Genomic DNA, 22845 nt, shown 5'->3' with positions numbered 1-22845 from the left:
CAATTTGATTCGTCGTGATTAAATTCTGAATACGTGCATGTCACGTGATGATTGGTTTATTGGGACATATTTTAATATTAATAACATTTTTTTATATAGAATTTTTGTATTCGCTTCAGTTTTGTCTGAAGAAATCTTATATTTTTTCAAGATGACTTTCCTTTTATTTCTCTGAAAATATATACAAGTTTTCTAGCTTTCATTTTATCACTTACATGTTTTTTACTTTTAAATTTTTATTACAATTTATATTGCTGGGAAATTACACCTGAGCGTACATTTTGTTTAATTTTAAACTTAATATTTTTGGATATGGTAATAGCTCTATACATCATACACACACACACAGCATGCCTACAAATATAAATAAGTTTATTGATGCGACACTCCGCATATTAGAAATTCTTTAAGGGTTCTTCGGCAATATGAGAATTTTCCGAGAGATTTTTGACATATAACTGTATTCAATTGAATATTGTATTTTCTATATATCTTGAAGAAATTAATAGAAAATTGCATATTATTAATATTTATGTAGTATAAAACATTGAAACTTATTTACGATAAAAGATTGGAAATTCGTATTGTACGTTAGAAAGCCACTTTTCAATAAATAAAAGAAAACAACAAATTGTATGCAATGCAGTCAGCGTATTCAGTGTTTGTTAATTCCTTAAATCTGAAATTTATTACACGCGCCCAGACGGTTTTTTAAAATTTGCATTCAAAAGCTTACGGTGATAACTGCTGCCACCTATAACCTGGTCCAGTTAACGATTTTTGATATGTATGATTGCATGTATTATTTATTTGGTTTAATAGTTTTATCACTTTAAAATAGTGTAAGGTTACAGTGATTATTTATATTTAATATATCTGTTATCTCAAATTGCGAATATTTCTATAAAAACACATTATTTATAACATTAAAAGTGACTTTGCACGTATGTATACCGGACAAGACGGACACCCCCTAAAAACAAATTTGTTTAAATGTTTATTTATCTTAAATTTTTAATAGTTTCTCATAATTAATCTTGCAATATGATTCATTTTTCAGTGTTGATTAATTAAAATTATCTACAAGTATAAGAGAACATCAAACTACGGACAATAAATTAAAGAAAATATAATTGGTGGAAACCTTAGGTCCATTTATAGCTCTAGAGGGACTTAATCCTCAAGATTTGAGACACTAAGGTATCTTAAGGATAAGAATTGTGCTCGGTATAGAACACTTAATTAAATAAAGCTCATCAAAATATAGTATGAAACACTTTCTTCTTTCGATACCACGTTGAGCTGTGGAAAGGTCGAAGAGCGAAGAAAACAAATCCGCAGTCAACGAAACGTATTTATACAAGAAATTCGCTGGTACATTTAAATTAAATAATGAAACAGATAATTAATTTATGACTTATTTTCTGATAATCTACGCATGATTATCTTAAAACTGAATGCATATTTTAAGTTGAAATAATCGTGCGTACGGTGAGTTGCCGCACGCAGGTACCTCGAAATACTATTAAACTTTTACAAAAGCGACTTTGTAAAAATTTTAATAAACGATAATTGCGTCCAATTTATTTATCTGTATGTCTATTGTGTTCTGAAAATGACAAAGAATGCGTAATGTAAAGTTGCATAAGATTGTACCTGGTTCTTCCATAAGTAACAGAAGAAAATTAAAATTAAAAGCTAATTTTTTCTTCTACTTATGATCAACATTAAATAATTGTTGTTGTTACAATAAAATAAGAGCAGAATAGTGTAAAACTGATGATAATCATTATTCAGGATCATTTAGTTAAAATTACCTTAATAATAAAATTTATGCGGAATACTTTACATTATTTCCATAAAAAAATTTCTATTAGAAAAAGAAATATGCTGAATCATCAGTTGATGTTAGTCTAAAAAATTTATACCTACATTAAGTTCTAGCTTATAAAAGGAATTGAAAAATAAGTTCTAAACAAAAGATTTGGTAAGAATTTATTATTGTTTGCTGAATTCTTATTAAGCAGAACAATATTAACAATTTTTAAGTTTTATTTTCCATGTAAATTGTTACCGTATAGTATAATAATCTTATGAAGATTAAATTGCTTAAATAAAAAAACTGGTACTGTTACCATACTACACACTTTTGTGCTGGATTCATTGTAGAACCGACTGGACAATTAAAATCCTTTGCGAATTCCTCAACATTAGAAAATCCAACGTTAATCCGCGCTTCGTCTGGGCTATGAAGATCATCACGCAAATAATCTGGCAATGATACATCCTTAATTTTGCTACATAACGCAGAGGCAATGCCGATCCAGTACATTTGTTGTGGTGTATAATTAAGTCCAGGAAGATGTGGTTCCAATGTATTTGTACTTTCAACCCAAGAATTGTAAGCATAGTATCCTATTCGAAATCCACCACCATCAGCAATATTTTCCGTGTAGGTACGTTCTCCATCAACCTAGTTGAATAGTAATTTCAATGACAAAACAAGCCATAATTAAAAATTGGTTATTGGACAAATTAACATTCAAATACAGCTTACGTTTGTAAAATATACTCACATTTCCATAAACTTGACTGATAGTATAGTTGCTAAATTGTTTCATTATACATGTTTCTCTTTTCTGATATTCTTTAATGGTACTGCTCTTCAAAGCAACTGCGTGTTTCCTTTTAACATCGTTCGTGTTAATCCCATGAATTATTTCATGACCTATTACAAAACCCAATCCACCGTAATTTAAATACTTTGGTCGATCTAGATCGAAAAATGGAGATTGTGCTATTCCGGCCAAAACATCTACAGTAACAGAAAAATGTAGCATCTTTATTTATTGTTAAACAATTATAATTTCCAATATAATTAAGCTGGCTTAGCCATTATTATGATTATTGAATTTTTAATGCTCATATACTTATGCGGTGACTGTCACTGTCGTAGTTTGCCCCAACTTTGGGAACATTTACATTTATTGCCCAATCGTGTGCTCTGTGAGCGTATCGAAGCAATCTGAGTGAGAAATTCTTTTCAACTCTTGTAATGTTGGCGTAACTGTATAATGCATTTTCTAAATTCACAGACGACTCTTTGTAAAAATCTTCAACTATGGTATTGTTAAGTAATTCTTCTGGATAACCTATAAATGCTGTCAATGTATCTATTTTTTCCAGAACGATGTTTCGCAATTCTTCATCGATCCATCCGAGCTGTCGAGAAAATTTTCATGATAATTAAATACCCAGAGTAATTATTGAATTTTATACAAATATCGTAATTTGTGTAGTTTTTACTCTCTTGAAATATTTTTTCATTTGATTTTTGACGTTTTTCAGAATATTCAACTGCTCGAAATTACTATTCTTATTCACAAACTTATGTATATACAATGAGTTGAGAGCAACGGGTGAGTGATGCTGTAAAAAATTAAGACACGCGTATTCTCTTGGCAAAGATTCAGCCCTATTCAAAACCGATTTTTTGAAGTTTTCATATTTGCTGCGAAATTCCATTGGCGTGAACTTGGTAATATCATAGTAAAGTATTCTCCATAGTTGATGATTTGCAATTATTCGCTTAGACGTGTTATTTAATAATTTGGCCAAGGTTGCAACATAACGAGTATTATCTATGAGCAACATATCATTTTCATCAATTGTTACGTCACTTGGTTTAAAAATTTTATTCAACAGGCTCAACCAAGATATATCTGGAAATTCTTCGGTCCATTCTTTTATTGATTTTTCAGTTGGAATAAACGAATACGTTTCATCAGTAGAATATAGTACCTAATTATACACATCAATTTAGTATCACAAGAAACTAAAAGCTTCGCGGTTGAAAATACTTCGGTTACCTTAAAAAGTTTCAATTCAAACTTGAGACATTCCCGCATGTCATTGAATGCAGTTTCGTTGTTAGCTCCTAAAAGTACCGCTATATCCGTCATAAAATTGATGTACTGCTTTGAATTCTCATCAGTCATGTTATAACCATTATCAACTTCGAGAATCGGTCCCCGTAGCTTCAAAAAAATGTTGACGGCGTTCAACATGCGCTTGGCTTGGATTCAGTCAAAATAAAGTGAATTTATTACTCACGTCTATGATATATTTTTTTAAATCGAAATAATAAATAACATCGATTCTAAATGGAAAATCGGGTAGCAAACCTATGTTACTTATAAGAGAAACGATATTTTCCCAACGGTAATCATCATCGTTCCACTTATCACCGGTTAATACTGGCCAACCGCCAAGTCTGTCCAACAATTCTAGTATTGGAGTGATACCGTCATTTTCTATGCGAGCTATGAACAAATGCATACCCTCCTATATATCTGCATTGAACGAAAATCATCTTTTCATAAAACTTACTTTCATTTATACAATTCATATAAAAACTTTTTATCACTTTGAAAGCTTCCAAATCATTAGCATGCGGTCCACTATTTAGTTCATTTATCAATTCATCCTCAATTTTTTTATTTAATATTCCATATTGCGTCACTAGAAATTCTTCTTTAGGTATTGACGATTTATTTAAAAATCCTCCACATGCGAATGTATAGAAATTATTGCAGGGATCTACATTAAGATCCATGTTATTCAAATAAAAAATAGCTAAAAACAATATAGGACTTCCTTATTACAGTGCGAAAGTTTCAATAAAATTTAAAATACTAAAAAAACGACTTTTACTAACATTCATTTAAACACTTTATCGATGTACATTTGCTATCGCTATTAATTTGCGATACTTCACGTTTAATTTTAATTTCTATAAATTAACATGATAAACGATCATAACTGATATAAAAACTAATCTACCACGTTCAATAGATATGGATACACAAAGTATATACCTTCATTTTTTCCAGGATTAGCGCAGGTTCTAAAATGTATCCAAAGCTTGAGTATCAAAATAATCATAATGACACTTGTATTAAAGGACATTTTGTAGTTCTAACAATCGTTTTATCCACGGTCAAAAAGTAAGATTTTCATGAAGTTTAGAAAAATTTAATAACTGCGTCATGAATTCTTGCTAACACGGCCTGAGTGATTTTAAAATTTTATACAATATATTACCAAATTTATTTCTAAATTTCATTGATTTTACTATTGTTTTAATAACTGTTTAAACAGTAATCAACAAATTTACTCATTATGAATAGTATATTCATTCTTGATTAACAAAATTAAAGCAATACAATAAAAAAAATTTAACAAGCCACTCTAAAGTTCATTGCAAACTTCATGATGACGATACGCACCGATCAAGTAGATTATCACAACTGACAAATAGCGAGGGCTAGAAGAAAAGAGAACTCGTATGATAAATGGAATAGACCTTCTAAGATTCAAGGCGCTGTTCATTAAAAGTAGCTTACGTCATCGCTTATTGAACAAGACACTTGCCTTTAATATTTTTAATACTTTTGTTTTTAAAGCTGAACGTTGTATGAGTATTTATGCAATAAATTAAACTTATTTTAAAAAGAAACAATAAATTTTATTAAAAATTGTTTAAAAAGTTACGGAATAAGTTATAACGATATTTTTTCAGAAGTAACATTTGACGTTCAACGATATACCAAAAAACAGCATTCGACGAGAGATTAAGAACTCCGATTGCAAACTCACTCACCACCGGAATAACGATTGTTCTTCAACAGACAATTTCATTGTCAAGTAATAAAGAAGAATTATTGCTAGGCATGGCATTAACCAAAGAATCACAAACAGTTTCGAATGAAGTTTAATAGATACTGTGGAATTAATAATTTCTTCATGACTATTGGAGTCTGCGATAAACTCATCGATTTCCAAAATAATATTAACCCATGATTCATTGAAATACATTTGACGGTAATCTTGGTTCTTAATCACATTCTTGTAATGACTAGCAATAAACTCCAACAAATGCTGTTTCAAATCCACGAGTTCGTATTTTTGCGCCCACTTCAGTCGATCAACGAGATTTTCAGTTGTCACAGTTTCCATCAAGTAAACCAAATATTCTTCTCGCCTTGCAATCACTTCTTCATTATCTCGAATAAATTTTAAAGCTGCCTCTTTGGTTTCTTGTAGAGGATACCTATCGCACAGATAGAGAATTCCCGTGAAATTGTCGACGGACATATGAGTTGTCATGCGTGTAATGCAAAGTCGCTCGAGATCTTGAACGTCGTATAAATGAGCCGCGGCAAATAAGTCGCAAGCTATTTCGGGCAAATACGTGCTTACATCTGCATACATGAATCGCAAAAGTTCCTCCATAACCCCAGTCCTCAGGTTTGTTATTGTTGCCACGCCAGTTTCGGCTTCTATCATGTTACTTCTGAACATCGCAGCAAAAACCGGGCTGCGCGACGCCAGAACTATCTTATGAACTTTGAAATTTTTTTCATTTGTTCTGATTACAAAGTCGCTCAGTTCTCCACTTTCCAAGTACCGTAGCATACACGAGTTCTTGGCAATTTTAATTTGGTTGCAGTCTTCCGATGTATCAATCAAGTCGAAGCAGAGTAGCATCTTGTCGTCGTATTCTCGAATTTTATCGACGACGCTCCATTGGTAGAATTGTATAGAACCTTGTATGCTTCCTTGACCTTGAAAAGCAATCAAACCAAACTCTTGCTCGTGCTCCAAGATACTGCAAACTACTCGATAATTTTTTCTCGAAGAATTTTGTTCCGCGCTGTAGATTATTTTTGACTCTGTAGGCTCGATGAAAAAAATTACATGTATACCAAGTTCCTTGCGACTGAACACTGATTCGCAAGCCAGCCTTGTTTCGCTTTTAATGCAAAGCTCAACGATAGAACGATAAACGATAACTTCTATTTCTTCTTCCATACTTTAAAATTGTAGAGGTTGAGCTACCCGTTTGAACTGCATGAGAATACAATTCTGACCGTAGACGTAAAATATGACAGCTTAATTTAAATGTTATATTATATATAACAAATATCTCTATATATAGCTGCATTACTCACTTGATGAACACACATGATTTTCTTATTTTAACTATTCTTGTATATTATTCATTTTTTAACCTAAAATTCAAACTTTCGTACTCTGGCTTGTTGTTCGAGCGTGCGCATTCCGTGTTGGCGGAATCTCATTGGAATTGATTTGAAAATTTTTGAAATTTATATTTCTTTTATATTAGACTTACAAAATAATGTTGAATAACATTGAATTAATCAATGTTCAAAAAAAATCTTGTTTCCTATTTTTCCGACAATTAAAATTAGAATACATAATAATGAAATATGTATGCAAAAAATAATAAACACACCTTCATTGAAAATAGGACTAACTGCATGTATTAACTACAGCATATTGGAAATTTGATATAACTTATTACAAATAATGCATGTATCATATTGCAATAATATTACTCCTTATAATTCTATTATTATTACCCTCTTTTAAGATTAATCTAAAACAAAAAATTATCATATTTCGATACTAGTGTGAGAAAATGATTTGAGCCTCGCGGGGACGTTTGCATCAAAATAAGGCAAAGCTGAAAAGGTTTCACGAGGGTAAAATCACTTTCTCATATTAGTAACGAAATATGCTGTTCCAAACAAACGTTCTTACCCCATGAAAACAATGAAAAAGTTATAAAATAATGCATTTCGCTAGAATTAAAAGTATAATTAAAAAAATATTTACAGAATTTCACGTCGTATAACAAAATGCTTATTTAACGATTATGAGTATAGTTATTAATTGAGCAGCGTTATTTCAGCTTACATCAACAAGATGAAAAAATATAAATTTGAATTCTAAAAATATCTAAAGCTCTCTAATACCTTACTTCGTTAAGAGTAAACAGCTTAAAAATATGTACTCCCTTGAAAATTACGTAATTTAACTGAGCTTGAGTTTGGAATGCGATGATAAAATATTGTGCGGGAGCCGAAATTGCACAACGGTATAATATGCGGTAACAACTTCCTTACGTTATAGGTAAAAAATAGACGGCACATAGGAGTGTCTAATGGCATGATCATGACATAGACGTATTCATAAAAGTCACATTAAAAAAATAGGCACGTATATAACTAAATCGGTTATATGTCTGCTATTCCGAGTGCATCTACCATAATAAAAGAGGATTAGCGTGGCAGATTTTGCAACTTGGAGCAATGACTTTTTTTCTTTTTGAGGTAACTTTAAGACACCGCTATCGCGCTGTGCAATATCACAAATCTTGTTTTATATACAGGACAAGAAAGCCTCACCAGATCATAAACGCATAGTTACAAAGACATTATAAATTACAAAAATATAAATTCTTTTTCTTCAATTCTCAAACTATTTTCATTATATGGTTCCCCATAAAAAGAACAAACTAAACTATTAAATCAACGAAATATCGAAATATTTTCTCTATTTACACCGAAACACCATTTTAATTTATCTTTAAATAAAAAAGCTATGGATATAAAATATCCTGTCATGGTAATTATCATGTATTAAAAGGAGGGATAGCTCTTATTGAAAAAAAAGTTCCAGTCATTCGCTAAAACACACGCACACACAACACGTAGGCAGCAGATGCCAAGATGTACAATAATTCACGAAGAGAAGAGATCGACTTTAGAGGACATTTTCTTGATAGCCGGTAATATGTGAATGGCGGTATATTGTCCATAACCGAGTGGTACTCTAGGATCGTTGCTGTCCCGCCGTTCTTTACTAGCAACTATTGCCTCCTCTTGCTCTTCCTGCACTATCACAACAACTCGCACTAATGACCAACATATCAGTGCTAGACCTATTATTGCTAGCAGAATTACTATAATCTGTTGGATTATCGGAGCAACGTTTATACTAAACTTCATTAGGAACAGGATATCGTCTGGTAAGCCGGGGATTACCTAAAAATTCATCGATCTTCTTTATAATCTTTCTTCTATCAGTATTTATCTACACACCGGCGAACGATGCACTTGACTAATCTTGCCTCTCATCAAGTTTAATCTTAGATTTCAATCATTCAATAATCGCGTACTAAACGTTGCTTTCATCGTTTTCATAAACAGCTACTATATAAATGCAATGTTTAACATAACATGAACCAACAAGTATTAAGATCGATAGAGGAGAGAGAAAATTCGTCAAGTTCCATAATTACACCTTTAGGAAATTTCACTAAAATAGAAAAAAAACAAAAGAAGTTTCACTTACGACATCGGTCCAGAAGAGTGGCACCGTCATATTATTGAAGTGTTTAATTTTTGCGTTGTAACGCGTCTCTCCCATCACGAGATTCGTTTGCATCCTCGAACGCACGTAGATTGGGATTCCGATGTCCTACAAATTGATAAAGCTTAGTAGTAGTATAAAATCGAGCAGTCGCGTTGTATCGTAATATGGTTACGCAAATCAGGTTTATGTTTTTAAATTGAATTCGATTAGCCGAGTTGAATAGAAGAGATCAACGTCAATTGAATCAAGTGCCTTTTTTCTCCATCTCTCGTGGCAATAATGTTTGTCACTTTTATCTATAGTCGTGGTTATAAATGTGCAAAGACGTGCGATTCTGTTTAGACGTTAATTTATCGATCAATTAAGTTAATTAAAACAAGATGCAGCCTCTTACCGGTTGTAGAATAATTTCTGTCCTGTGCTTTTCCGGATCGGGTTTAAGGCCCTCGATACCATTACTCAGTGATGGATCGCCGTTCAAAAAATGAGGTAGCGATGCTGCGGCCGGAATATCTATAGAAAGATATTTGGAAAATTATCATTAATTAACGTAAACACCTTTATTGATTAATTTGGTGACATAATAAAAAAAATAATGTACGAAAAAATTGATAAAAACATAGTATGCTGAAAACCAAATGATAGCGCGAATTCAGATATTTCGAGCCGAAATGCATCTGATATATTTGAGAGCGCGCGTTCATTTCAGTCTGATTCTCGTAAGTGACAAAAATCAATTTCGCAACACTCCCTCTTTTCGTACGATACGTGCTGTACAAATTCAGGTCAATCAAATGTTTTATTTTCGCGCATAAAGATATAATTTTTTTCAGCGACAATCGAATACGTTAATTTTAGCAACAACAACAAACATTTAACATCTACGATATTTATATTACTCGCTGTAAAAGATATTAAGAATCAATTTCACAAAATCAAAAAATCATTAAAGCACATCTGAATCATCAAATGTTTTTCTAAGCGATAAAGAGATATACAACGAAAAGATAGATTAACTATAGCAGTGTAAAGGAACACTCACTAAAATAGCAGGGTGTCATATCGAGCAGACCCTTCTTCATGCACTCGCCATGCCGGCAATAGCATTCATTATCGGGATTCGTGTCGGGTCGGTCGGCGAAGTTGTCCGGTAACGTGTACTCGTAACCAGACAAACCGAATTTCGTTGTCTCTTTCACGAAATTAATTGGCAGCGGGCGACAAAATGCTTTGCGATAAATACGAAACTGTGCCCTCTTGTCCATATGAGTTGGAAACACTGTTCCTTCGTACACGCCACGCAGCATATTGCACTTTCTGTTTCTAAACGAATAAATAATTAATTCACTTGTGAAAAGAAGGTAAATATAGCATTTTACGAAAATCATTAGAATTTTTTTAAAGTTCATGTAAAAAAATTATTTTATTATAGATACAAAAAATAACATTTATTTTGAAATAAATGTAAAATAGATAGCTTACGCTGGATTCGTCTTATTATGCGCTTCGCTAATATATCCCCACTGTTCCATACCAGGATTACCATTGATAGAATCAACACTTAAATATCGACCGGTCTCAGTGACTAAATCACCATTCGGCTCCGAAATCATGTTGAAGACATTCGCGCCTTCGTCATACATCTGCAAAAAAACAAAAAAAATTATTAAACGTATACGCAACATTTACTTTATCTGCACGCACGAGATAAATTATCATGCATCGATTTAAAGTCAGTTCACGCATCAGAACGCATATTTGTACGATTGATAATGGGCTTATCGTTTTCCGGTTTTTCCATCCAATCATATTCTTGATAAAGATTGACTTTTTTTTTTTAATCACGTGCGACGTATCAGAAATCAAGGCGTAGCAGATTTTTTTCTCCACGTCAATTGGAATACCGCGATTAGGCATTTCGTAATGTTCTTCGGTATCGTTAGAAGAAAAAATTGAAATTGATTATTCTTCTTAAATATAGAGATAAAAAAACACCTCATCTCGTACGTTTATTTATTTTGTTTTTCATTCCGCGCAGTTAAGTTCAAACACGTCGATCGGTGAAAGGATCTCACACTCTTACATGTGCGTGTGTGTATAAAAGCTCATAAATTCCGAATTGAAAGTTTGCCTTGAAATTGTACGTAGAACTCGCAGCAATGTACTCGATGTACATACATTGTCCGACATAATCAAGCAGAAAAGAATTGCAAAATGTACTTTCTGACGTCGCGATGCATTTTATATATATTCAAAAAGTCAGCACGTTTGAATCAATTTTTCTCTTTGAAGTTAATTATTCTACGTTATATGAATAAAGAAAAAAGCTATTTGTTTGAATGAGTCAATTTACCCTGTCTAGAAGGCCAAACTTGGAGAAATGGATATAGCTAGGAACGACAGTGCTGGCCAATCTGACTAGAGAATCATCATAACCCCAGAAGTAGTTTTGAGCAGTAATGTGTAATATCGGTTGACTGTCTAAATAATTTGCCAATTGGACGAATGGAAAATTGACTAGGAATCCAGCATTTTTTAAGGCTGACGAGACACCCTGAAATATTGTTAATTATAAAGTTGATCATTGTTCACATTTAAATAGATAATTTCTTTTAATTTTTTTTATTATACTCGACGTTTTATTAAACTCGACAAGCTTTTCGTCAATAAATAAATTCACTTGAATGAATTTATTTATTGACGAAAAGCTTGTCGAGTTTTATAAAATGTAATTTTAAGAAATGTATTTGGTTAGTAGAATTTTAATTTTGTGATTTTGTATCGACCATATTTATAATTAATATTGATTATGTATATTATGAATTAATAAAGATCTGAGGAGGTTGGTGACCATGCCAACGAAACGTTATCGAGAAGAGATGTGGTTTTAATTGTTGGCCTTTTTACCAGCCAATACGAAGGGTTGACTCTTCCAATCTTGGATCTAACTAATAACAAAACATGAAGAGTGCAATAAATAATTCTTTTAATTTTTGTTTTCACTACAGAGGTTTTAAAAAATTTATTCAATCAGATCACTATCTCAAAAAATGCATAAGAAAGATATAACTACTGGTACATCAATTCATGAATGGGTAATAAAAAATCTATATGTATTTTTTAATGCTATATTAATAAAAAAAAAAATGCGTAATAAAAATTTATTAAACGCAATTCACGAAACGTTAGCGATATATTATATATTATAATTTGGTAACAGGACTTTTTTCATAAAAAAAAAAGACTTAAAAATGCCAGCTTTATTTGGAACAAGTGATACATACAAAAAGATCGCAGTTTTTCTTATATCCGAGTAATTAATCATTATAAATAGACATGCCTGTGTGTTTTATATAATGGATCATCAGTTTATCTAACTTTTTTACTTCTTCGTAGAAAAAGATTAATATACGTTTATTGTAGATTAACCAATTATTCAAAATCAATTTTCGTTGATCGATCAAACCGATAATTTTAATGTGACTTTAGAAATAATTATCGTATATAAATTCACTGGCCATGGTATTGAAAATGTTGTACTTAGCAGAAAGACTTCACTTGCGGTGTAAAAGATTCAAATTCCTTGTACTGACTTATTATGTAACGATACATCGTATGATATTAAATTTACATATGAAAACCTAATGTGTTTTTTAATCGAATCATTCTTTATTTGGATCGTGCCTTTTTATAATATCCTTTAATCAAACATTGATATTCGATTCGCTCAGTGACAGCTAATGGGCTCGTTTAACTTGCGAAATATAATAGATTCGTCAAGGAAAAAGACATACGTCAGCCCGCCTCAATATTTTAGACGAATCACAAATTAAGAAGCCGTAATAGAATTTTTTCACCAACGGCGAAGTCAATGTACGAAGCAACTGATATTGAATGTATGTTTTATCGAAGCGTCATAGAAAGTAAAAAAATCACTAAAAAAACACGTAGCTTTACCTCTTGTATAGATTTGAATATCCAAGGAAGAACACGTTATAGATAGAGCATATTTTATGCATGAGAGAAATATAAAATGTATTAGACCACTTTTTTTATTCGTTTACAAAACTGCCATTACATAACGTTTCTTATGTGATTAGATTGTAGCAAAATGAATAATGATCAATGACAGTGTAAATTAATTTGCCGTTATCCACTTCCAAGTGTTATGAAAAAAAATACATGATGTAAAATATTTTCACTTCCGAATTCAAATTTCAAAATGAATAAGCACTGCTCTGTGTTGCTTTGGAAATCGCAATCGTTAATTTATACGACTTCCTTTTTCGTACTAATATACGAAATATGCATGCATTTCCCGTTTTTCGGAGAAATAAACATTCTGAAAAATTGGAATTTCCTAATCAATCTGGTTCTTATCTATAAATTGAATATAACTTTGTGCAACTAGTTTCAACTAAAATTATAAATTGTATTTAATGGATTCTAATTTTATTTGGTTAAAGTTATTAAAAATCCATCTTTTGTCACAAAAAATCATTGTCACTGAAACATTGCTTTACAGAACGATTCAAATATTGATAAGTCAGAACATTGTCATATGCATAATTTATAAAAAATAGTGAATGTTATTCGAATACTCAAATTAAACTTGTCGTGCTTACCAGAAGGGGTAGATTTGGCACACTCACGTAATCCTGATTAGGATCACCTGCTGACAAATCTCGCCTGAAGATCACCGTTCGTCTTGGAATATACGACAGTGTCCCATTCTCGTTCCACGTTACATTTGTATTTTCCAATATTTCTCTGCAACAATACAATTTCACACCGTAAAATCTCAACTCTCAATCAAAATTGACACAAAAAAAAATGTTCTTTCAAAATCTATTAATCGGATTTCAAAAACGAAACTTACTGGTAAACGTAAGGTCCAACTTCTTTGAGTTTCAATTTCTCAGCTCCGCTGAGGAAAACTTCGGCGTTGGTGATATTAAAAACATAGACATTGATTAATACATCGATTGGCGGCTTCTTCCATAGCGCGAATGTATAAGAGTTAGGCGTCATTTTTACTTCCTGAAAAGAAAAATAGATTTAATCCAAAAATAAAGTTTCTGTCATGAAGCGGTCAAGTGTAAGCGATATACAACTTGTATTACAAATTCTACATTTTGAATACGTTAGTAGGAAAATTGGTATTTCATTTTCGCTCAATTGAATTTTCTTAGCGATAGCTCATACTCGCAATTTTATAGTAAGTCACTAAACTAATCATTCTTTGAATTCAAACGGGTGGATATTTAATGTTAATGTCGACTTAAATTAAAGATCAAAATTATAATATCCGTTCTAAAAAAGTTATGCCAATAACACTCACATGTTCCATAATTCTCTTTACAGGATCAACCATGTGAACAATAAAAGCCAATGTAGTGCAGACGATGCCGATGACGAACATCATAATGCATTCTATAACAAATAAAAATTGCAACATCTAAATTCTCAATGAGGTAGTATATTATTTAGAAAGTGGCGATCGCATATACACTGTTTACAAATGGAAATGCTGATAGCAAATTATTTTGAAAAACATTAGTGTATAAAAGTGTTTGACGAATGCGACAACATCAACAACAAACCATCTGGTCCGTTAAAAGAAATTTCTTATCTCAGATAAGCTTCTGGGAAATTCATAAACCGAACAAAGTACAGCTTTCTCGAATCAAAAAGAACTCTGTTACAAAAAAAGCAGTGATTCACAAGCGACATATTCCAAACTTACGGAGAAACGATCACGTTATACACGCACAACAGATGGGAGGTCTCTACACCCATAATAACCTAGTTCTATACGTTTTCTCTATTTTATTTTCTTTCGCCGTTGCAATCAGCAAGCCTTTATTATGCAAGCGAGCGACTGTCTGCCGTGCAATTATATGCGTATTTTCCATCAAATATTCATGATCGTGAAGAAATTTTTCAATTGCCATGTATTTTTTTATAACTCTCTTTTGGTAATTACTTACTAAGGACGCTTTTTTTCATTATAGATTGACTGGTATCCCACGTTTAGAGTAAATAAGAATCGAACTGCAGCTGCATACCGACAGATCGAAAACGCGACATCGACGTTTACGATATATTATATCGAGGTATACATTTTTAATCTAGTTTACTGCATTTTGACTAATGTTAAAATGTTACTCTCTTCACTTACGCGGTTACAACCACCATTAATGTTGCGTTTGTGTACTGGCTTCAAGTATTTGTTGAAGTTGCAGTCAAAATTTGCATTGTATGCATAATAAACAAATGTTTTCACGAATCAATTCCAAAACAGGTTTAACAAGATTGAACGTCAATTACCATCATTGACAATCTTTTCAAAAATGCGAGCAGAAAAGAAAAAGAGATGATTTGTAGTCATAACAGTCGCATCGTGTGGAAATAAATACTGAATACGATTATCATGCCACTAAGCTTGAACACGCAAAATTAGAAAATGATAAAGTGGCGTGATCACGGGATCACCAAACTAGATAATTTCATGGCTCCGCCCGAATCATCGTGACTAGACATAACGGTGCACTCGAAGTAATCCTCCCGTACAACCAAATTATCATTAGAAATATCGCGTCTATACAGGTTTCGTATGTCGATCGTTGAGGACACCTTGAACTTCAATCGCATCATATCAGGAAATACGACCTACGTCATAAACGCAACAACATTGCATATAACGATCAGGACGTGTATCCGTAAAAGTTATCGGAACCAGCTCACCTTGACTTACTTATGTGAATTTATGTTATGCGTAAATTGGTGAAAGACACGTTCCAGCCCGCGTGGATGTTCCTGCGACATGGAAACGATCATCGATTATATATCAAGTTCGCATGCTATACGATTCAGAACAATTTCATTTCCACTAAATATTCACATGACCAAGCTACATCTTCACTTTTTTCTATCTAATATGAATTTATAAAGCTGCTATTTGACGTCAATCAATCAAACTGATTTGATTTGTGTGAAATCGATAATTTTATGCGCAACATATATAAAGTTGGTTGCAACGTCGTAATATTTTTTTTGTGCCATCGAAAACTACGTGTGTCGTCGACGATTAACGTACGCCGCATCGGCTGCACGTTACAACATAGTCTTTTTTTGCCACTGTCTTTTAATGTACGTTACAAAATCATTAAAAATAATTGATCGCACATATCAAGCTCTTGACGTTAAAAAATGTATGCAACGAAAGTGCAATTTCACAAACATTAGCTTGTAATTTTTGGGTATCCCCAAGATATATTTTCAAATACAGCTTTCATCTGCACTTTATTTTTTTACTTTATGCCATGGGATTTCCAACAATAGTTTTCCATTAAGCGAAACGTTACAGAATTTTTCTATACTCAATATCCCCAAACGCTTATAATTTGTCGATCACACCTGGCATAAATGACTGTTGTATCTGCAAGTCATTACAGTAAAACGCATAAGAAATCTTTGGCGATTTCCAAGGTTAGAAAAATCCAAGTTTTTTCATTAATTTTTTGATCTCTAATTTTTTTCAGGTAGTGTAATGGACAAAAATCATTTGAAACCCCGTTTTTTTATAACTCTATCGAAGAGAGTAAATTAGTCAGTGGAGACAATAAAAGCTAAAGATTTCTAAATGCGCTATCATCAAACATATTACGTGGCTGCGGCATTAAATAATTTTTACACCGATTTTGTCGTAATCATAAAAATTTATGACTGTTTCAGTTTCATCAATTATTGAACTCAGCGGGATACTTTTGATACGTTATATAATGTAAATTTATTAGCAATTCATATGTTGAGAAAAGTAATACTGTACAGCTATAAACACATATGCGTAGACGTTCATATTTTTTTACTTTTTTTCTTAAGGCTTTCAAACGATTACATCAAAGTAGTAGACAAATGTTTTTGCGGGTATATATATACGATTATTGCAGTGATTGAGAGCATTGAACTATAACCTAAAATACTTTAATTTTTACACTAGTTTTTATCGATTGTTAATAGTTTTATATTAAATAATAATTTTTTAATGAAACCTATCTAATAATTTCTACGTAGTTCAAAATACGCATCTCAATCATTAATAGAGTCGTTAATGTCATTTTGTTTGCCAGCTATAATGTTTAGATTACACAAATTAAAGAGCTATGACTAAAAATTGCTTATAATTCATAGATTCCTAAGTTAGTAAGTAATGAGATATGTTGAATAACACTTTATTGATTCGTGAAAAAAGCATCTGCAAAGTTGTTGAACTCCATGAAAAAGAAAAAGATCGTTAATGAAGTTGCACTGCAACATTATTGATCTTGATTCAAGCTATTGGAATGTCTTGTTTTTTTCCGGTAGTTCTCACACCAACCATGTCACTATAATTCATCTATGTTAACCAATAACGATTATGCTATACGAAAAATTGGCCGTTTTCAAAATAATTTATGATTTTCTGTCAAAATATCGTTTATACTACTTACTTCTATATTGCTGAAGCTTTATTAAGGATTTCATGGTGTTTGAGTGTTTCCTTCTTTAGTGAGATATTATCTGAAACAAATAAAATTCCTATTATTAAAGCTAGCACGTAATCAAATGAAATAATCTATAATTTATAATGCTTGTACCCGGGGTCATAATTATGAATTCAAGCGTGATAAATGCACAATTGGCGCAACAACTAGATTTTGATAATTTACAAGAGCTACAATTTGACCGATTATACGAATCAATTGCTTTTTCATTCGCTGATCTCAAAATTATCTGTTAATTTTTCAATATTCAGCTTTTAATCAGTTTGTCTTAAAAGTCATTAGCTTGGATATGGAAAAAAACTAAAACATTCAAATCTTTGATATACTTTGTGATTTTCGTATAATGGAGAAAATCGAATACGTTCAATTTATTTATTCGATTTGCCTATTAATAAAAAGATTATTTAGATCATACTGTATATCATGTAACACAATATATAATTTTAGATCTGATGTTTTATGTAAATTTTAGTTGATCTGTCATTGAACTTCCATATAAATATCAATGAAATTACTCACGCCTTATTTTTACTGGAAAATAATACTATTTTTAAATAGTTAAGATAATGTGTTTTGCTATCTTTGTCAAGCGTGCGTTAATAGTAAAATATGAATTACGAACAATTTCATCATAAAGTTAGACTCATTAGAAAACTATATAATTTTTAAACTAAACTTTATACCAAAATGAATATTGTCGAGAGCTGATAGGATTATTCATCTTTTATATTTTTCCTGATCTAGACTGATGGGTCAAGAAAGATAATAAGTCAAAGACAATAAATATATACGTAATTTAGTCCTAAGTACGAAAATTAATAGAATAATCCATTTCTAAATTAGAATTTATTGAAAATCTACGAGTGAATTTCGTTATCAAATTAATTAGAAATTAATCGTACAATTTTAATAAATCAGCTTATTTTATTAAAAATCAGTTATAATTCAATTGAATGTTGAAAGTCGTATCCGAAAAAAACCTTAATCTAGCAAGACTTTTACAATCACTATTCAATTACAGGAACCATGGTATGAAATCGCGAAGTGAATTATGGCGTGGAATACAAATGTCCGGAAAATAGCAAAAAATTGTTCAATTAGAAATTTTTATTCATTTTTTACAGTTTTAGATGTAAGTGAACTTTGTTATGTACAAGTGTTTGTCGAACTACTTAATGCGTTTTAAAAAATTAAAAACATTTCTTTTGGAAAAACAAATTTGTAGTGAAACGACTATAGAATACACAGGAAACTGTATGAGATACTTGAAGTAAATGTTTTACGAAAACAAATTGACTGACATCATGCCATCGTTGACCTTTCGGGTAACGTTAGGAAATACATGACCAGTAAACTTGTTAATCGGCAGAAGACTGTGATTGTCGCTCGCTAATCTTTATATACAAGTTTTGCACAATTAGCATACAATGATTATTTATTGCATTATAAAAAAATGTGAACCGTCAACTTGTACACGTAAGTTCAAGGTTGTCATTATAAAAAGTAAGATTTTCTTTTCTCGATGTCTCGGGCATGTAGTAAGTAAAGACATTAATGGTTGATAAATGTGTTTCACTTTTCTTCGATATCTTGTCGCACCGAGGTGGCTTCTAGAAACATCTGCCTGTATGACAAACCATTAGGGACAGGAATAAGCTCTACTGTTTTTGCAATATGAACAAAATTATAATATGGATTTTTTCAAATATTCGTATTCAAGTATGCAATCTTATTGATAATCAGATTATTGCACATTTTCTATTTAACTTTTTGTATTTTCATAATAAGATAAAGTTTGGCTATCACAATAATCTTACCCTCGGTCGCGAAATAAATATATCACAGAACGTTGTGAAGCATTCTAACATGGAAACAGAATTTTTGTTGTAAACGTTTTGCTAAAATCAAAAACATTACCTTACAAACAATATAGAGCAGGCATTATTCCGTAATGGTACACATTTAACGAAAAGTGATCTTAATTTAGTTTACATGCTGTTTCAGTTGCTCAACATCTATATTGAAAAATCTGAGAAAAGTCGCCGAAAACAACGTGCCAGACAATTCGCGCGTAATCTCAAATGGTGTCAGTAAACCAGACCAGCGTGAGCCGATACGTCTCGAAAGTGCAATGCAAATTGTAACCGTAAAATAAAAGCGCGAGTCGTCGCCCCGGAGCTGTGGTGACAAGCGTGCATAACAATAAATATACAGGTGCAGGTAGGGCGCGTGGCCACGGCGGGGGATTCTTGAAAAAATTACATAAGTAATTACACGACACTCGGGGATAGCGTCTTATGCAAGTATTGCCAAAGAGACGCTGGTTATGCGAGCGATACTTATAATACCGGCACGCACGCGCATGCAGCTTCAAATGGCTCTTTCACCGAAAAGAACGAACGGCCACAAACAGCTGCGAGAGACTTATGCCACGCGCATCAGATAATAACACGCGCACTCACTCGCCAGGTCACAGATGAGCTTTACTGATGACTTTGAAAATGCGTCACGTCGTCACCGGCTAATCCGCTTGTACAAAACGTATTCGCGTGTGAATTCGCTTTTTTTATATGTGCCGATTCATCAGTTGGATTACTAATGTATTGAACAGTGAAAGTCCATTCTACTTGTCGTCCACGGGAGAGGCAGCAGATGGAAATAGAGTCAACTTGGGTTCTGCTTAATCAAATTGATCTTACAGATTTACGGAAATGTAATTTACTTATAGCTTGCCAATGTGTACGACTTGAGTCATAAGTTAAACTATTTTAAGACGACATTACAAAATTAGATGTTATTTTAATTTTTCTTTAGTTAAATAAAATTCACTTAAGGATTTCTTATTTAGCAGTTTTGAAATAATAGCTATACGTATGACATTACAAAAAATGATTGTTTATTTTTATATTTTACTTTGCGATAAGTATAGCGATTCAAACAGATATAAAGTTAAAAATTTTCCACATTTATGTACATGCATCATTATTATTGCCAAATTATCAGTCACGTTTAGCGTCACTTAACAGCATAAGACTATACAATTGTTCTTATTGATGTCTGCATAAAAAGAAAGAAAAACTTGAAATAAAATCCGTCTGACGTGACGTAGATGACATTGATGAATGAATGCTTTCCGGCTTGGAATTCAATATAAATAAATTCATTATCACTTTTTTGACGTTTGATCGTATAGCTACGTAAATACTTTAATCAGTGAAAAAGTGAATGACAATATTCTTAGCTTCAATTGTAGCTTGACATTTGATGAATCTGTCGAAATCCGTCTGGTCGGATAAACGAACTTTGCAGTAAAGTTTACGTCTGATAATGACAATAAAATGCATATTTGTGTCGTCTTATCCCGAAAATTATTCACGCTACTACATATCGCACAATGATAATTGCGGATTAGTCATCTAGCGCGTAATGTGAATATGTGCACATCAACGACAAAGAAGCAAAAGGTATTCAGTAAGATGCAACATTTTCCCGTGCAAGGTCCGCCGTAATACCGCAGTTCGTTTTTCATTCTTAACGTGGCCTCATCAACTCATCAAACGCGAGAGAAACCCGTGCGCGCATCCCGCAACAATTCACCTTCGCATTGCACGTTGCACTCGTAACTACCGAGCAAACGTTCAACAAAAGGCCTTTTATACGAACAGGGAGAACTTGTGACTGTATCCGCAAAGTTTTGTGTGAATATTCGATGGCAGCACGCGATTCAGTTGGCTCTCTCTCTCTCTCTTTCTCTCTCTCTCTCTCTCCCCCAAACGATTTATACAAACATTACAAGGAGTTCAAATAACAGTGTCACGATGTGCTACGACTCCGTAAGATTATAAGCAATAATGAACCGGATCGCTCGTTTTTCTATCTTCTGCATAATAATTCGCCGAGCGCAATCTTCCTAGAAAAAGAAGATATTCCACGTTTTGAAATCAACTGGTTTCGCCGGAAAAAACGTAAAGATTTCAAGATTCAGGTCGACAGCCATTAGGTACATGCGCATACTTGGTTTAATTTAATGTTAATGGATTTATTTTGTACTCAATGGAATGGCGTTTTTTCTTCATATATGACTTAAGAATCTTAATGCGCGCAAGGGTTAACATTCATAGCGTAGCTGCTGCGTAAGTGCAGAGTGATCTCTCAATGAATTTATTGAACAAGTGGACGTTTACGGCCGAACAAATCACATCAGTTGATCTTGAAATCGTCTTGTACATGTCGTATTTACGAAAAACAAAACGACGCTTTCAACGTGAAACGGAACCGATTTTACAATTATAGCGCATTCAATAAGAAACTGTGATGACAAATCACTGAAACAAACTAACCTGCGTTAGAATGCTCTGTTGGCTCTTGCGAGCCAACCCTCTTTGCCAATGTCAGTCCTATGCAGCGAAATCTCTCGAAGATACAGACACTTTCCCAGTCTAGTCCAGTCGCGTCTTAACACTGCACTTGTATATTATTCACTCGAGAGAAGATTCTCAGTCCCAGGTCAAGTTTACGAATGTCAATGTCGAGACAGTCGATAATCGTTGCACGACAAGATTTTCGTCGAGAAGAAATGAAAAGTCAACAACAGCGCTAACACTTGTACGATATCACACTGAAATGCCGCACGGCAGGGTCCAGCGTTTTAGGCTAAGTGTCTGAGAGTCGGCAAAGAGACGATCTCGGACACTATATATCGAACTCCTTCCCTAACCACTTTTGCCGCAGTCGCTCTCTCGACTCCCTCTCTCGTTTGGAACGCGCGCTGTCTTCTCTCTCTCTCTCTCTCTCGCTCTCTCTCTCTCTCTCTCTCTCTCTCTCTCTCTCTCTCTCTCTCTCTCTCTCTGTCGCGGCAAATTTTGTTTTGACGCCCCGCGCGCACTGATTATTATTCCCTCGTCCTCTGTCCATTTTTTGAGCATATTGCGCGCCTATCGCTGTGAAAGATTGTACGGTATTTGATTTGTCCATTTGAATAATTAAACCCCAAGTTTTTTTTTTTTTTCAAATGAATTCACAGACGTTTTAGCAACATGAATTTTCGCAGGCGCCT

The 22845-nt window shown here is 32.8% G+C and overlaps 3 protein-coding genes across 7 annotated transcripts; all 3 read right to left on the bottom strand.

The window, feature by feature from the left end:
* Positions 1–136: 136 nt before the first annotated feature.
* LOC131672707 (neprilysin-2-like) lies at positions 137–5299 on the bottom strand. 5 transcript variants are annotated; one of them, XM_058950111.1, is made up of 10 exons: positions 5289–5299; positions 4878–5069; positions 4718–4792; positions 4390–4635; positions 4114–4322; positions 3870–4037; positions 3307–3801; positions 2931–3222; positions 2577–2815; positions 137–2473 (listed from the first exon to the last, which is right to left on the bottom strand). In XM_058950111.1, the coding sequence occupies exons 2-10, from the start codon at positions 4966–4968 to the stop codon at positions 2132–2134; spliced, it is 2157 nt and encodes a 718-aa protein (XP_058806094.1). In that variant the 5' UTR covers positions 4969–5069; positions 5289–5299; the 3' UTR covers positions 137–2131. The 5 variants fall into 5 exon arrangements, with proteins under 5 accessions (XP_058806094.1, XP_058806095.1, XP_058806096.1 ...); XM_058950112.1 differs by having other exon boundaries at positions 3870–4075; positions 4185–4322; positions 4878–5293; XM_058950113.1 differs by lacking the exon at positions 4718–4792 and having other exon boundaries at positions 4878–5292.
* A 178-nt stretch (positions 5300–5477) lies between these two features.
* LOC131672710 (uncharacterized) lies at positions 5478–7060 on the bottom strand. Its single transcript, XM_058950118.1, has one exon. The coding sequence runs from the start codon at positions 6871–6873 to the stop codon at positions 5659–5661; it is 1215 nt and encodes a 404-aa protein (XP_058806101.1). The 5' UTR covers positions 6874–7060; the 3' UTR covers positions 5478–5658.
* A 190-nt stretch (positions 7061–7250) lies between these two features.
* On the bottom strand, positions 7251–22455 carry LOC131672709 (scavenger receptor class B member 1). The gene is made up of 11 exons (XM_058950117.1): positions 22130–22455; positions 17736–17805; positions 14585–14676; positions 14123–14283; positions 13869–14013; positions 11597–11797; positions 10726–10886; positions 10286–10566; positions 9638–9756; positions 9223–9348; positions 7251–8912 (listed from the first exon to the last, which is right to left on the bottom strand). Exons 2-11 carry the CDS (start codon positions 17767–17769, stop codon positions 8610–8612), a joined length of 1623 nt encoding a protein of 540 aa, XP_058806100.1. The 5' UTR covers positions 17770–17805; positions 22130–22455; the 3' UTR covers positions 7251–8609.
* Between the last annotated feature and the right edge of the window lie 390 nt (positions 22456–22845).

Source organism: Phymastichus coffea, unplaced genomic scaffold (assembly GCF_024137745.1).
Source record: "Phymastichus coffea isolate CEN01 unplaced genomic scaffold, Cenicafe_Pcof_1.1 PCOF00156, whole genome shotgun sequence".
NCBI lineage: Eukaryota > Metazoa > Arthropoda > Insecta > Hymenoptera > Eulophidae > Phymastichus > Phymastichus coffea.
This window is presented reverse-complemented; position numbering and strand designations above follow the sequence as displayed.